Genomic DNA, 17361 nt, shown 5'->3' with positions numbered 1-17361 from the left:
TTTTTTTTATTTATTTGAATGGTAGATTTATGGATAGAGGAAGAGAGACAGACTGAGAGATCTTCCACTTGGTTCACTCTCCAAACAGCCACAAAGGTCAGATTTGGAACAATCTGAATCCAGGAGCCCAGAGCTTCACTCAGGTCACCAGCATGGGTTCAAGGTCCCAATGACTTGGACCAATCTCTGTTGTTTTCCCAGGTGCATTAGCAGGGAGCTAGATCATAATTGTAGCAGCTGGGGGTCTTGATCCAGTTCCCATATGGGTGACAGGGACTCAAGCATTTGGCCTACCTTCTGCTGCTTTTCCTGGTGCATTAGCAGGAAGCTGAATTGGAAACAGAGCATCTGGGACTCAGATTGGTGTTCAGACATGGGATGCCAGCATCACAAGGGGCAGCTTAACCTGCTGTGCTACAGTGCCAGCCCCATCTATATTAAGAAAATTAAATCTGCACAGGTCTTCCTGTTATCAAAAATCCCTGCTTTTACATGAACAGTACAACAATTCTACCTTAATGAACACAACTTAGTGCATCAATCTGAAATACCATAAAAAATAGTTGTTTACTGTACTGGATTCTTATCACTATGATCATGATCAATATTATTTCACAATTAGCAGTAACTAAATCTGTTCATGATGTTCAACATTCTATACAGCATTTAGCACCTGTTAACGACTTTGATAACCATTTCAGTGTGAACTGGAAACAGAAAGAATTTAAAATTAAAGAATTTACTATAATGTTGAGGCCAGTGCTGTGGCGTAGCAGGTACAGCCGCTGTCTGCAGTGCTGGCATCTCATATGGGTGCCAGTTCGACTCCCGGCTGCTCCGCTTCCAATACAGCTCTGTGCTGTGGCCTGGGAAGAAAGTGGAGGATGGCCCAAGTCCTTGGGCTCCTGCACCCCTGTGGGAGAAAAGAAGACTCCTGGCTCCTGGCTTCAGATCAGACCAGCTCCAGCCTGAGGAGCCCTCTGAGTAGTGATCCAATGGATGGAAGATATCTCTCTCTCTCTCTCTCTCTCTCTCTCTCTCAATCTGCTTCTCCATTTAATCTCCTTGTGGTTAAGACTCTAAATGTTGAAAATGCAGATAATTATCCTTTCACTTTCACATGTGAAAATTGTGATATAAAAGTGAGAACCACACCTATGATTAAGTGTTATAACTATTTTTAGGCCAACTTATTTATATTCTATCCCATTTCTCAAGAATTTCTGAGGTTGCTTTTACCCAAACACTGACACAAATAAAATCAAACAAAAGTAAATAAATAGAATATAAATAGACTGCAGTTAGGTCAGCTAATTTAAATTAACAAAAAGCCAAGATTGATTTAAGTTTCCTTGCTGTAAGCCACAGTGGTTCTCAGGACTTGAACATGTTAAGGAAGGGGCTCCTGCTGTGTCATAGCAGGTTAAGCCTCTGTCTGAGGCTCCAGCTTCCCGTAAGGGCACCTGTTCAGTCCTACTCCCTCCAATTCCAATCCAGCTCCCAGTTGATGGCCTGGGAAAACAGTGAACGATGATCCAACTGCTTGGAACCCGCTGAAGCTCCTGGCTAAACTCCTGGTTGCTGACTTTGGATCAGCTCAGCTGTGGCATTTGTGGCCATTTGGGGGAGTGAACAAGTGGGTGGAATACCTCTTTTTGTTCCCTCTCTTTCTGTAACTCTGCCTCTCAAAATACAAAATAAATAAATATTTAAAACAACAGCAAAAAGAAAATGTTAAGGAAGAATATCATTACTAATGCAAAATATAGAGTATTTTCTGCTTATTCAAGTTTTTGAATAGTTTTTGAATAGTATGATGATTCTGAATGTCCAACCATTCTCATTCTAGGAATCAATAAACTCTCAATGTAACAACACAAAAAGGAGGCTTGTTACAAGATAAGGCCATCTTCCACAGAATAAGTGATGTTTGCCTTCAGAAAGCAGGTGCAGGTATACCAGATCCTTTACTGTGATGATTACCTGTCATTCTAGCTGATTCCCTAGCCTCTCCTACATATTGTTGATTCTGTACAAGATTTTCTCCTGATGCCTCCCTAACTTAGCCATAACCAAAGAAAAACACAACCAATAAATTCCTCTGAAAGCTAAAGATCATAACTCAGTAACCCATAAATTCCCACTCTTTTTTTTCAGCTACTATTTCCTAAAAAGATTTGGATAGAGGCAAGCTTAGTCAATTAACCAAAACTTAAGAATGGAGCATAATTTTACAAAACTTAACTTTTACCTAATTTTTTACAAAATTATACATAAAATAGGCAATACAAAAATACATAGTAATGCAAAAAGCAAAATTTATTCAAAAGTTTTAGGTCTGAGAGATTATTTGTGAAATATTTTTATTGCTTTAAAGTTAATAGAGTAGTTGAATATATATAGCATTTCCTAGAGTTGTGTTAGTTAAAAATCAGAGTCAAAATTATAAAATTACCAACCATCAAATGTAGCTTAATAATGGCTAAACATTTATATATACTTAAATATTAAGCTGCTGGCTTAACTAAAAAAAAACATTTATTAAAGTAAATAAAGTATCTGACTCTTTAATCCATTGATTTTCTCAACAAATGTTGATAAGGCTTGGGATGGGCTTATCACAGACAATTTTTTTTTTTTATCACAGACAATTTTAAGAACCAAAGTGAATGTTGGGTGTTCCCTCACAGAAAGATGCACGCATACACACCCTCAATCATTTGTAGGCTCCTTCTGGAAATTCTTCAGTGTGTATAACTTCATGAATAGCCCCAAATGAATCCTAGTAAATTATTCCTAAGTCAAAGTCACTGCAACGAAAAACATATCTGGAATTTCATTAAACTGTGTTGATGATCAAATCTGAACCCACACTCTTGGAAATTCATAATCAGATATGGATCATTTATTTTCAAAATTGAAGAATATAGCTAGTATTATTGAATTTCCTACAAAGTAATTACAGGCATTAGTCAGGCATCAGGGACATTGTTCTAAGCCAGATTTGGAGTACAAATATTCTATCAGTCACAAGTAAGAAGCCCAATACTGGTCATCCCTTTTTCAATATTGCTATAGCTCTGTGGACCATAATTAAGGGAACATGGATTTCCAGTATTCCAATAAAGGCATATAGTTTTAAATTAGTAAAATATGTTATTAGACTTACACCAATTGATATTCAGAGTTTTTGTCAATATGACAGGTTTTAATGAATTATTAATTTTGAAAAGATACTTTTAAAATGGTCACTGGGTGTTGATGATGATAAGCAAGTCACAAGTACAGAGTAATAATTTTAGTCCTTTCAGAGATTCACTGTATCATTACAGCTCATAGTGATTACAAATGAAAAGACGCTTAAACCACAGCTTTACAACATAAGTGTCCTCTAATTACTTGCTGCAGGGCACGGATCACATCCTTATTCCTTAGGCTATAGATCAGTGGGTTCAGCATAGGACTCAAAAAGGTATAAAAAACAGCAATGACTTTGGACTCCTCTATAGACTTCTCTGATGGGGGCCTTAAGTACATGCAGAAGAGGGTTCCATAAAATATGGTAACTGTGGTCAAGTGGGAACCACAGGTGGAAAAGGCTTTGTGCCTGCCTTCAGCAGAACGGATCCTCAAGATGGCTGCAAAGATGAAAAGGTAGGACAGAAGAATGATGAATAGAGAACTTGAGAGGGTAAAGCCCGCAACGATGAACATTGCCATCTTTTTGACATAAGTGTCGGAGCAGGCCAGCATTATGAGAGGAGGATCAGCACAGTAGAAGTGATTGATTTCTAGGGAGCCACAGAAGGATAAGTGAAAAGTCAGCAGTGCCTGAGAGAGTCCATTAAGAAAGCCGTAAATGTAAGGGAAGGCAACCAGAGAGATGCAAGTGTTCTTGGACATTCTGGTGCTGTAATGCAAAGGGCTGCAAATGGCTACATAGCGATCCAAGGCCATCGAAGCAAGGATGTAAAACTCTGTGATCACCAGGGCAATGAAGAGAAGACATTGTGTGAAGCATCCAGCATAGGAGATGGTCTTCTGGTCTGAGAGGAAATTGTTCAACATCTTTGGAGTAATGTTAGTTGAGTAGCAAACGTCTACAAAGGAGAGGTGGCCAAGGAAGAAATACATGGGCGTTTGGAGGTGGGAATTGGTCCTGATCAGCAGAATCATGCACAGGTTTCCTGCCATTGTGATTACATAGATGCCCAGAAAAACCCCAAACAGGATCTTCTCTAGTATTGGGTCATCTGTGAGTCCCAAGAGAATGAATTCTCTCACTTTGGTGTTGTTGCTCCAGGATGACATTTTCTTACACCTGGAAAACTGAAGTGACAAAGAGCAGAGAATTTTGTCTCATTCAGATTCTGCATTCATTCAATCCATTTTATTATTCAGTTACTTATTGATCTGACGTACAAAGACTCTTGGCAATACAGTCACAAGAATTCCTAATTATTTTTAACTTGGCTCTGAATTTCTTTCTCTATGTACCTCAAAAAAGTATATATATTGTCTCTCTTTGTCTCTGTCTCTCTCTGTCTCTCTCTGCCTCTCTCTCTCTCTCTCTCTCTTTCTCTCTCTTATCCACACAGGTGTACTTTTATACTAATATTTTCTTAAGCTTTTATGTATATTCATGCAAGTATCTTTCCCTTTAGGACTTCCATTTTCTTTCCACATTTCTACAATAACAGTCATCAGCAACACAATAAGAAATGAATATCAGCATGTCATTTACATCATTCAAGCAGAAAAATGGATCACCTGTACCTCCAGGACACCTCCAACCATAAAATCATTGTATCAGATATTGAATTAAGGCTGAACTCTCAGCTCAGCATTTTCTCTCTTTTTCTTAAGATTTGTTTATTTATTTATTTCAAAGGCAGAGTTACAGAGAGGCAGAGGCAGAGAGGTAGAGAGAGAAATTTATATCCCTGGGTTACTCCCAAATGGCTGAAAAGGCCAGAGCAAGGAGTTTCTTCAAAGTCTCACAAGCAGGTGCAAGGATCCAAGGATGTGGGTCGTCTTCCACTGCTTTACATACACGTTAGAAAGGAACTGAATAGGAAGCTGAACACCTGGGACTCGAACCAGTGCTCATATAGGATGCCAGCATTGCAGGTGGCAGCTTTATCTGCTATGCCACAGCACCAGCCACAGCATTTTCTCTTAAAATTCAGGGTTGTCTGACTTAACTTCATTAAGATAATAATGAATTTCTGAACTCTATGCCTTGGTTTGTGACAAAAGACATGCAGAAGCAAGAATTATTCTCATTACTTTGGTAATATATCCATCCATTTAATAGTGTATATTGCAAAAGTTATTTTTTTTCTATTCTGCATTATGGATTCATTATGGATTTCCACTCTCAAAGAATACGAATTATTGAAAAGAGGTAGCATATAATAAACCTATGGACAAAAATATATTCTATCATATAAAGGCAATTAATATGAAGTAAATGAACTTAGGGTGCCTTTAGCTGATCAGAGGAGACCTTCATGAGCATGCACATTTGAAGAGGAAATACAGCAAGCATTTCAGGAAGAATGTGGGTTTTTTGTGCCATTAACCTACTCATGAAAGCAATTGTATAAGGAAGCACAAGTGTAATCATATTTTCCAGGTCTACATACTCTCTCTCATTTCTTTCTGTAAATATAATCACTGTGAGAATTACTCAAGAATTGCACCTTAAGGTTATTATTTGTTTAGTTCATACATAGAATTTGTAATAAAAAAACTCACACATGGTAATAGAATCAGTGCTGGCTCCATGGTGCACAGGTTAAGTGGCCCCTGGCAACACTGACATACCACGTTGGAGTGCAGGTTCCAGTCCCACCTACTGCATGTCTTGTCCAGCTCCCAATTAATGTGGCTGAGAAGGCAGTGGATAATGGTCCAAGTCCTTGGGCCTCTAACACTCATGTGGAGACCAGAATGAAGCTAGAGGCTCCTGGCTGTGGCATCATCCAGAACTGGCATTAGAAAACATCTGGGGAGTAAATCAGTAGATGGAAGAGCTCCCTCTCTCTCTCTCTGCCTCTCCCTCTCTGCGTCCTTCATCCTCTCAAATAAATAAGTAAATCTTTTAAAGAAATTGACTCTTCACAGAGTCGGTGAAATATTAATATATGAATGTAAATTCAGGTTCAATTGATGGGAATATTTATCCCAAAATGATGGCATTATAACCTGCCACATGAAAACTCAACATGTATTTTTGGTGAAGAAATTCAGATAATAACCTACCTGTAAATACTGACTCACCGCCTTTTGGAAAAACAAGATGAGGAGCTTTATAATGCATTTATTAGGAAAAGTCCCTAAAGTATTTTTGGAATAATTCTGAAGATCTCATTAAAATATTTTTATTACTCCAGGGCATAACCTTAATTTAATGTTTTGATGGTTAGATTCTCCTTTGAGGCCAAAACCCTTACCTAACATTTATGTACACACCTTAGTATGTGTATACATGAGAGATCTCTAGCTCAGACAAAAACAACTTAACAATTCAATTATAAGGAAAATATGAGTAGGAGCATTGTATCCTTTAATATAGGCAAGATGGAATATTTCCCATTAGAAGTCCTCAGTTTTTCTCTTTATACATTGAGGAAGGTCACCTAATATGTATTTATGATAGGAACGTATGGTGAGAAATTTGAGAGAAAACTGTTTGATAGACTGCAGAGGTCAGAAGTGACACACAAGTGACATAATTAGTAAAAACAAATAAAAGTGCTGGTCATGGCTCAGGGATCTTTGGAGTATTTAAGCAGGGATAATCTGCTCTAACGAGTTAATTCATCAACAAACTAGGAACCATAGGCAGGTCTCAGGACCACAATACCGTCACAAAATTGATATTTCATGACACTGGTGATTTAAGTTGAATATTGAAAATATAATAAAAAACACTGGACATTATTCAGCACTGTGCTTTTTAGAGAATATAAAAGCTAAATATGATATCACTGTTCTTTTTTATCCAATGTAAAAATAGTTATGGGTCAATACAATACAATGAATTAAAGTATATTTTGACCAATACAGTAGAAGCATTTCTAGTTTAGTTAGATCTTCGAATGATGAAGTATAAGGTCAGAAATCAGAGACAAAATTTCATGTCAAAAACAAAATAGGTATCTTTATCACCTCAAGAAATTTTTAAAATATTTATTTATTTATTTGAAAGTTAGAGTTACACAGAGAGAGAAGGAGAGGCAAGGAGAGAGAGAGAGAGAGAGAGAGAGGTCGTCCATCCTCTGGTTCATTCCCTAGTTGGCTGCAACGGCTAGAGCTGTGCTGAATTAAAGCCAGGAGCTAAGAGCTCCTTCTAGGTCTCCCACCTGGGTGCAAGGGCCCAAGGACTTGGGCCTTCTTCTACTGCTTTCCCAGGCCACAGTAAAAAGCTGGATTGGAAGTTGAGCAGCCAGGTCAAACCAGCGCCCATTTGGGATGCCAGCACTGCAGGCAGAGGCATTACCTGCTACGCCATAGCACTGGCCCCAATCACCCCCAGAAATTTGAGATTTCAATATTTTTCGTAGAAAAGCTTTTGCTATTTCAAAGTTTCTGTTTTATTCTGATTCCTTACATAAGTAAAAGGTAAAATAATTTTAAAAATAAAATTAACAACATAAATGTTTGTGTGGAGTAAAAGGTCTTAGAGAATTATGAAATTGGCACAACTAATCTCCTGATGCCTTAAAGTGCACCACCCATTTTTTTGCAGAGCAGAATTACAGATTTCATTCTGATAAAATTGGTCCTGAAATACATATTTGGTTACTGATATATGGTAATAGCAAAAATTATTTTAAAAAACATGTTATTTACAAAAAAATTTTCATGCAATAAATAGAAGTAGTTTGATAATGAAAAATGTATGTAATTAGACATTTAAGATCTGAAAAAAACAATATTCCATGCTTATTAGTAAAAGCCTTATAACTAAAATTCTATACTAAGGCAAACTGAAAAGTCATTTATCAAGGAATGAATAAGTTTACAGGAGGCAGACTTTGCCTAGATGAATGAGAGGGATTCAAAGGCTTTCATGTGCTCTTATTTTAATTTTCCAAGAAAGCCTTCAGAATGCTTGCCTTATATGAGGACAGAAATTGTTAGTTCATTTTAATTTACTTCAATTGCAATTTCAAGAAATGTGTGTGTGTGTGTGTGTGACCAATGATCTTTGTTAGTGAAATGGTGCCGTCTTATCTGAGGTGCCATTTTCAACCCCGGGCACCATCTTAGACCCTGGCCCAGTCCCCAACTTGTACAATAAGTTTTGACCTATACAAAATCCAGCCTGGCTTACTAGAAGTCAGGTGAAAAACTGCCCAACCACAAGTGTCAACTCCACCCCATCCTAACGAGATTTGCTGCTCCCACTTCCCCACCCCTACGAGGCTATAACAAGATCTACCTTCCAGCACACTCTCTCTCCTTCTCTCTCATCCTCTCTATCCAGCCTGTCTGGACCCCACCCCACCCAACAATAAAGTTTTCCTTTAACTCCAGCATTTGGTGTTTTGTGATGGCTTTTCATTGGTACCATGACTCAGACCCCGGCTCTCCCATTGACCATGCTCAGCCCTCAGGGATCCGAGCTGTTTAAAATCCTGGTTTCCTACCAACCACAAAACTCAACCCTGGATCTCCATCTTCACCACCAAACAAGCGGTGATTCCTGTGCACACACCAGCTCTCCAAATCCTGAGGTTATACATGGAAGTGTGAAGTTAGCCACTGAGAACTCTACCTCCAGTCATGGTTCTGTTCTGCTTCATCTCGAAATCCTGGTACCAGGCACCAGAACCTCCAAGGGCTTTACACCTCTCCACAGACTTTACACCTCTGGTAACAGTGGGTGCAGGTGAAGACCCTGCCCTCTGCTCTGCCCCTTACTCTCCTGGTCAGATGGCCATGATACCAGGGATGACTACTGTCAACTAGTCTGCCGCCTCAGGTCGCAATGGGAACTTCCTCATCCCACGTTCCATGCAACTCTCCCCTCAGTTATTTCCTAAATAATCTTGTTCCTCTCAAATTGGCCCGATGTCTCAAACACCATCACCTCATCTTTGTTGTAGTCACGCGTGGCCCACCTATGATTTTGAGAACCAGTGCAAATGGCCACTTAACGGCACGTTGGACCATGACGTTCATCAGGACCTTTGCCACTTCTGTGACCATCCAGGAAAGTGAAGGAAATCTCGTATGTCCAGGCTTTCTCCTATCTCTCCTCTAAACCTTTGTGCTGTACCTGTTGGTCTCTGGCTCATGTTCTTTTAACTTCAAAAGCTCCCACTAAAAGGCCAAAAGCGCTTTCTTCTACTTTCTACCCGACAGATGAGACCACACATTTCCCTAAATGAATGCAAGTAACTCAGAGGGCTTCATGTGCTCTTATTTTTATTTTCGTAGAAAGCTTTCAGAATACTTGTGTTATACTTGAGGACAGTAATGGCTAGCTTATTTTACTTGACTTCAGTTGTATTTTGTTGTTGTTGTCGTTGTTAATAAAAATCCCATGGTATTTATTTTCTTCTTGTAACAACAAAAGGGTAATAATATAAGGGCTGACATGATGGCATAGCAGGTAAATCCACTGGCTACAGTTCTGGCATCCCATATGGGTGTCAGTTTGAGTCCTGGCTTCTCCACTTCCAGTCCAGCTCTCTGCTATGGTCTGGGAAAGCAGTAGGAGATGGACCAAGTCTTTGGGCCCCTTCTTGCAACTGGGAGAAGAGGATACCAAAAAATGGAGGAATCTTCCATGCCCATGGATTGGAAGAATCAACATCATCAAAATGTCCATTCTCCCAAAAGCAATTTATACATTCAATGCAATACCAATCAAAATACCAAAGGCATTCTTCTCAGATCTGGAAAAAATGATGCTGAAATTCATATGGAGACACAGGAGACCTCGAATAGCTAAAGCAATCTTGTACAACAAAAACAAAGCCGGAGGCATCACAATACCAGATTTCAGGACATACTACAGGGCAGTAGCTATCAAAACAGCATGGTACTGGTACAGAAACAGATGGATAGACCAATGGGACAGAATAGAAATACCAGAAATCAACCCAAACATCTACAGCCAACTTATATTTGATCAAGGATCCCAAACCAATCGCTGGAGTAAGGACAGTCTATTCAATAAATGGTGCTGGGAAAACTGGATTTCCACGTGCAGAATCATGAAGCAAGATCCCTACCTTTCACCTTACACAAAAATTCACTCAACATGGATCAAAAACTTAAATCTACGACCAGACACCATCAAATTGTTAGAGAGCATTGGAGAAACCCTGCAAGATATAGGCACAGGTAAAGACTTCTTGGAAAATACTCCAACAGCACAGGCAGTCAAAGCCAAAATTAACTATTGGGATTGCATCAAACTGAGAAGTTTCTATACTGCAAAAGAAAAAGTCAGGAAAGTGACTGGATAAAGAAACTATGGGACATGTACTCTATGGAATACTATACAGCAGTCAAAAACAATGAAACCCAGTCATTTGCAACAAGATGGAGCAATCTGGAAAGCATCATGCTAAGTGAATTAAGCCAGTCCCAAAGAGACAAATATCATTTGTTTTTCCTGATCGGCGACAACTAACTGAGCACCAAAGGGTAACCTGTGGAAGTGAAATGGACACTATGAGAAATAGTGACTTGATCAGCTATGGTTCTGACTGTTGATGTACAATGTAACACTTTATGCATTTTAGTATTTTTTTTGTAAACTTTGTAATTAGCACACAATTATTCTGAGGTGTCTAAATCTTAACTGAAAAGTGATCCCAGTTAAATATAAGAATGAGAAAAAGAGAGGGAGGAGATGTACAATAGGGGACATGCTCAGTTGGATTTCCCCAAAAACTAAATCTGGACAGAAAATGATGATTATTAGATTATACCAGGGTGAGAAGGATAGAGGGAGACTGGATAAAAATATAGGGGAAGCTTTGCACAGCTCACTAATTGTGACCAAAAATATACTAAGATGAGATATTGATAATAGTAGAAGCAGAGTGTGGACTATACCAGAACTCTTTTTACTATTTCACAAATTTTGGTTTATAAATTTGAAACTATGTTGAAGTTAAAAGCTTTTAAAAAATTATACCACCTAGGTAAGGTTATCGAGAAGGCAGGGGAGACAGAGAGGTGAAAAGAAAAAAAAGGACTGTGTTAGCTGGGAAGCCTGGCTCTGTGGTTCACTGATTGTGTGGCTTGGACTGTTTCAGTAAATCTCTCTCTTCCTTGACTTTTTCATATTTTTATTTATTTATCTAGAAGAGTTACAGAGGGAAGGAGAGAGAGAGAAATATTCCAACCTCTAGTTTACTCCCCAAATGGCCACCGCAGTTGACTATGGGACAGCCTGAGGCCAAGGTCCAGGAGTTTCATCAGGACCTCCCACATGGGTGCAGAGTCACAAGCACTTGGACCATCTTCCACTGCTTTCTCATGTGCATTAGCAGGGAGCTAGATCAGAAGTGGCACAGCTAGGATTTGAACCGGCAACCATACAGAATTCCAGTGTATCAGGCAGTGGCTTTATCCATTATGCCACAACACCTGCCCTGCCTTTTTCAATCCTAATGCTACCTCATAGGGTGACTTTACAGGACAAATAAATTAATGAATATGAATTGCTGCATCCAACATATATAAACCAATTAATAAGATTTTCTCTAGTCTTGAAACTGTTACCCACTCCAGAGTAAGAAATACTCTTTTGGGGCCGGTGCTGTGGAGCAATGGATTAACTCCCTGGCTTGAAATGCTGGCATCCCATATGGGTGCTGGTTCAAGACCCTGCTACTCCTCTTCCAATCCAGCTCTCTGCTATGGCCTGGGAAAGCAGTAGAAGATGACCCAAGTCCTTGGGCTCCTGCACCCATGGGGGAGACCGGGAGGAAGCTCCTGACTTCTGGCTTCGGATTGGCGTAGCTCTGGCCATTGTGGCCAAATGGGGCGTGAACCAGCGGATGGAAGACCTCTCCCTCTCTCTCTCTCTCTGCCTCTCTTCTCTCTCTGTGTAATTCTGACTTTCAAATAAATAAATAAATCTTAAAAAAAAAAAGAGTAAGAAACACTTTTAAACATTTGTGTCCTAGATTTGAGATTTACAAGGTACCTCTTTTCCAAATGTATCTTCTGTATAAAAGACTCAGAAAATGAAGAAAAACATTACCAATATCTGATAGTAATTTATGTTACATTATTGTATCTGCATTGTTTGGGATTAAGTGAGAGTCCAATGTAAATAATTAAAACAAAAGGTTTTTGGAAGTGATGATTGACAGGACATAAGAGCAGAAATCAGCTGTTTAAGATTCAGCTGGGATATGTGCTCAGTTCCCTCAAGCCCTCGTGTGTCCTTAATTTGTTAGCAGACAGCTCCTTCCTTTATTCTTAGCTCCCTGTTATTGCACATCTTTGAGCTACTTTATCAACAAACTGAAATGATTCATAACACATTTTCTTAATGATTTACATTCAAGTAAAATATTGCATAGTTTCTGTGGTCAGAATTACATTCTCAAAAGAAAATTCTTTCTCTAGTATCAGATGCTTTTTTTTCCTACACTTTTGTAAAAATTTTGTGTTTATTCATCTTGAATTTCAGATTATGTTTCTTTTATGACTTCAAACAGAGAATAACATTTTACATGTTTATGTGACCCTGTGATTTGTGTCACTATTTTCAATTACTCAATCACATTACTTCTTAATAGATGTTGACTTGTCTCAACAATATTATAAATAAGTACTAGATATTAATTTTGCATTTACTTGCCAGTTCTTATCTATCCACAGGCTATTTTAACATAACAGCTATAGTAATATGAATGAAAATTTGGTTTCAGTGCTTTACAATTAAATCATAGCATACACCTAATCCAGAATGATCATCTTTGAAATTAACTTTATTAACTGCATTACCTAAAATTGATAACTCATTTTAATGACCATACAACCATCTAATGCAAAACTGTGTCACTCAATATTCACCCTCTCCTTTATGATCACAGCCATCACATCCTCGCACTTACAGCAGCCCTGTTCTCTCAGGTAGATGCCTGTGCCTTCTTGGTTCCTAATGGCAACTAATCTCTCTGCTCCGTGCTGGTCTGTGGCTATTGGGATTCATGCAAAAAAAGTTTCAGTATGATCTGGTTTCCCTTAACACTATTGCATGCAAAGTGAAAGCTACCTGTATTTTACATATCAAATGGTTTCTTTGCTCAACCATAAAGCAGAGAACCATGTGAATATTTGCACAGCTTCCCTACTAAGCCTTGTGCAGATTCTTAAAATTAAAAGAGATGCATAAAATATATATATTTGGTCTTGTACTGTGGCACAGTGGGCTAAGCCTCCATCTATGGCACTGGAATTTCATATAGGCACCAGTTCATGTCTGGCTGCTCCTCTTCCAGTCTAGCTCTCTGCTATGGCCTGGGAAAACAGGGGAAAGTTGAACCAAGTGCTTGGGCCCCTGCTATTTGGGGAATGAACCAGTGGATGGAAGACTTTTCTTGCTGTGTCTTCCTCTGCCTCTATCTCTACCTCTCAAATAAATAAAATCTTTAAAATATAAAGGTATATAAGACTTCTTTTTAAATTTGTTTATTTATTTTAAAGGCAGAGTTGTTGAAAGAGAAAGAGAGACACTCTTTACTATTTCACTTGTGAAAATTGTGGTATAAAAGTGAGAACCACACCTATGATTAAGTATTAAGTGTTGTAATTATTTTTAAGCCAACTGATTTATATTCTATCCCATTTCTCAAGTATTTCTGAGGGTTTTTTTACGCAAACACTGACACAAAGAAAATCAAACAAACGTAAATAAAGAATATAAATAGACTGCAATTAGGTCAGCTAATTTAAATGATCAAAAAAGCCAAGATTTATTTAAGTTTCTTTGCTATAAGCTTCAGTGGTTCTCAGTACTTGAACATTTTAAAGAAGGGCCTAATGTCGTGGCAAGTGAGTTAAGCCTCTGCCTGAGGCACTGGCATCCCCTATGGGCACCAGTTCAGTGCCAGTTACTCCAATTCCAATCCAGCTCCCTACGAATGGCCTGGGAAACAGTGGAAAATGGCTCAACAGTTTGGACCCTGCACATGAGGCTCCTGACTAAGTTCCTGGTTCCTGGTTTTGGATCAGCTCAGCTCTTGCATTTGTGGCCACTTGGGGAGTGAACCAGTGGATGGAATACCTCTTTTTTGTCTCTCCTTCTCTCTGTAACTCCGCCTCTCAAAATACAAAATAAATAAATCTTTAAAACAAAAAAAGAAAAGAAAATGTTAAGGAAGAATACCATTATTAATTTAAAATATATAGCATTTTGTGATTATTCTAATATGTAATTTTCAAATAATGTGATGATTCTGGATATCAGACCATTCTCATTCAAGGAATCTAAAAATTTTCAGCTTACCAACACGATAGAAAGGCTTGTTATAAGATAAGGGCATATTCACCAGAATAAATGATGTTGCCTTCAGAAAGCAGGTGAACCAGGTGCTTTACTATAATGGTAATTCCCTGTCCTCCTAGGTGAATCCCTTCTACATCATTGTTGATTTTGGACAAGATCTTCTCCTGACGCCTCACTAGCTTGGCCATCACTAGAGAAAAACACAAGCTAAGAAATGACTCTGAAAGCTAAAGATTATAACTCAGTAACCCATAAATTTCCACTCTTTTTTAGCTCCTGTTTCAGAACAAGGATTTTGGCGGAAGCAACCTTAGTCAATCAACCAAGATGCAAGAATGGAACATAACTTTACAAAACTTAACTTTTACCTAATTTTTACAAAATTGCACATTAAATGGGAAATACAAAAATACATAGTAGTACAAAACTCAAATTTATACAAAAGCTACAGTGCTGGGAGATTATTTGTGAAATATTTTTAATACTTTACACTGAATACAGTAGTTGAATACACAGCATTTCCTAGAGTTCGGCTAGTTAAAATCAGAGTCAAAATTATAAAATTACCAACCATCAAAGATATTAATAATGGCTAAACAATTGTATATATATTTCAATATGCAGCTACTTGCTTGACTAAAAGCACATTTATTAAAGGAAATAAAATATCTAACTCTTTTTTACCATTGATTTTCTCAACAAAAGTTGATAAGGCTTGGAATGGGCTTATCACAGACAATTTTAAGAACCAAAGTGAATGTTGGGTGTTCCCTCACAGAAAGATGCATACACACACACCCTCAATCATTTGTAGGTTCCTTCTGGAAATTCTTCAGAGTGTGTAACTTCATGAATAGCCCCAGATGAATCCCAGTAAATTGTTCATAAGTCAAAGTCACTGCAGTGAAAAACACACCCGGAATTCCATGATATAGTGTTGATGATCAAATCTGAACCCATACTCTTGGAAACTCATGATCAGATTTGGATCATTTATTTTCAAAATTGAAGAACATAAATAGTATTACTGATTCCTGCAAAATGATAACAGGCATCAGGGACATTGTTCTACACCAGATCGTGGGGTACAAATATTCTATCAGTCACAAGTAAGAAGCACAACACTGCTCACCCCATTTTCAATATTACTACAGTTTTATGGACCATAATTAAGAGAAGATGGTTTTTCAGTATTCTAATAATAGCAATAGAGAGGTAAATTAATAAAATATGTTATTAGATTACTACCAATTCAAGTACAGAATTTTTGTCTGAAAGAATATTTTTAATTTTCAATAATATAGGTTGTAGTGAAATTATTTTGGATTCAAGGTATTAAAATTGAGGACATATTTTTTAAAATGATCCTTAGAGTTGTTGACATTAAGTAAATCACAAGTACACACTTATACTTTTATTCCCTTTGGAGATTCACTGTATCATTACAGCTCATAGTGATTACAAATGAAAAGAATCTTAAACCACAGCTTTACAACATAAGCGTCCTCTAATTACTTGCTGCAGGGCACGGATCACATCCTTATTCCTTAGGCTATAGATCAGTGGGTTCAGCATAGGACTCAAAAAGGTATAAAAAACTGCAATGACTTTGGACTCCTCTATAGACTTCTCTGATGGGGGCCTTAAGTACATGCAGAAGAGGGTTCCATAAAATATGGTGACTGTGGTCAAGTGGGAACCGCAGGTGGAAAAGGCTTTGTGCCTGCCTTCAGCAGAACGGATCCTCAAGATGGCTGCAAAGATGAAAAGGTAGGACAGAAGAATGACGAAAAGAGAACTTAAGAGGGTAAAGCCCGCAACGATGAACATTGCCATCTTTTTGACATAAGTGTCGGAGCAGGCCAGCATTAGAAGAGGAGGATCAGCACAGTAGAAGTGATTGATTTCTAGGGAGCCACAGAAGGATAAGTGAAAAGTCAGCAGTGCCTGAGAGAGTCCATTAAGAAAGCCGTAAATGTAAGGGAAGGCAACCAGAGAGATACAAGTGTTCTTGGACATTCTGGTGCTGTAATGCAAAGGGCTGCAAATGGCTACATAGCGATCCAAGGCCATTGAAGCAAGGATATACAACTCTGTAATCACCAGGGCAATGAAGAGAAGACATTGTGTGAAGCATCCAGCATAGGAGATGGTCTTCTTGTCTGAGAGGAAATTGTTCAACATCTTTGGAGTAATGTTAGTTGAGTAGCAAACGTCTACAAAGGAGAGGTGGCCAAGGAAGAAATACATGGGCGTTTGGAGGTGGGAATTGGTCCTGATCAGCAGAATCATGCACAGATTTCCTGCCATTGTGATTACATAGATGCCCAGAAAAACCCCAAACAGGATCTTCTCTAGTATTGGGTCATCTGTGAGTCCCAAGAGAATGAATTCTGTCACTTTGGTGTTGTTGCTCCAGGATGACATTTTCTTACACCTGGAAAACTGAAGTGACAAAAAATAAATAATAATTTTGTCTCATTCAGATTCTGTATTCATTCCATTTTACTGTTTTGAATTTACCTATTGAGCCTAAGGACAAAGCCTGCAATAAAGTCACCAGATTTCCTACTTCTTTTTAACTTTGCTCTCTGAATTTCTTTCTCTATGAACCTCAAAAACATATGCACATTCTCTCTCTCTCTCTCTCTCTCTCTTACACACATGTATAATCATATATATATTAATATTTTCTTATGGTTCTATGTGTATTCATGCAATTATCTGTTCCTTTAAGGACATTAATTATCTTTCCAAATTTCTAGAATAAAAGTCTTCAGCAACACAATAAGAAATGTACATCATAGGTCATTTACATCATTCAAAAAAATGAAGAAACTGTACTTCCAGAGTACCTCAAACCA

General features: G+C 38.2%; 2 protein-coding genes across 2 annotated transcripts; both read right to left on the bottom strand.

Annotated features, from left to right (window-relative positions):
- Nucleotides 1–3360: 3360 nt before the first annotated feature.
- On the bottom strand, nucleotides 3361–4311 carry LOC133764245 (olfactory receptor 5M10-like). The gene has a single exon (XM_062197918.1). It carries the CDS (start codon nucleotides 4309–4311, stop codon nucleotides 3361–3363), a length of 951 nt encoding a protein of 316 aa, XP_062053902.1.
- An 11662-nt stretch (nucleotides 4312–15973) lies between these two features.
- Nucleotides 15974–16924, bottom strand: LOC133764244 (olfactory receptor 5M10-like). The gene has a single exon (XM_062197917.1). It carries the CDS (start codon nucleotides 16922–16924, stop codon nucleotides 15974–15976), a length of 951 nt encoding a protein of 316 aa, XP_062053901.1.
- Between the last annotated feature and the right edge of the window lie 437 nt (nucleotides 16925–17361).

Source organism: Lepus europaeus, chromosome 7 (assembly GCF_033115175.1).
Source record: "Lepus europaeus isolate LE1 chromosome 7, mLepTim1.pri, whole genome shotgun sequence".
Taxonomy (NCBI): Eukaryota; Metazoa; Chordata; class Mammalia; order Lagomorpha; family Leporidae; genus Lepus; species Lepus europaeus.
This window is presented reverse-complemented; position numbering and strand designations above follow the sequence as displayed.

What these genes read in the sequence shown, in the direction of transcription:
- LOC133764245 (XM_062197918.1), bottom strand. Translation starts at nt 4,311, where the DNA reads ATGTCATCCTGGAGCAACAACACCAAAGTGAGAGAATTCATTCTCTTG.
- LOC133764244 (XM_062197917.1), bottom strand. Translation starts at nt 16,924, where the DNA reads ATGTCATCCTGGAGCAACAACACCAAAGTGACAGAATTCATTCTCTTG.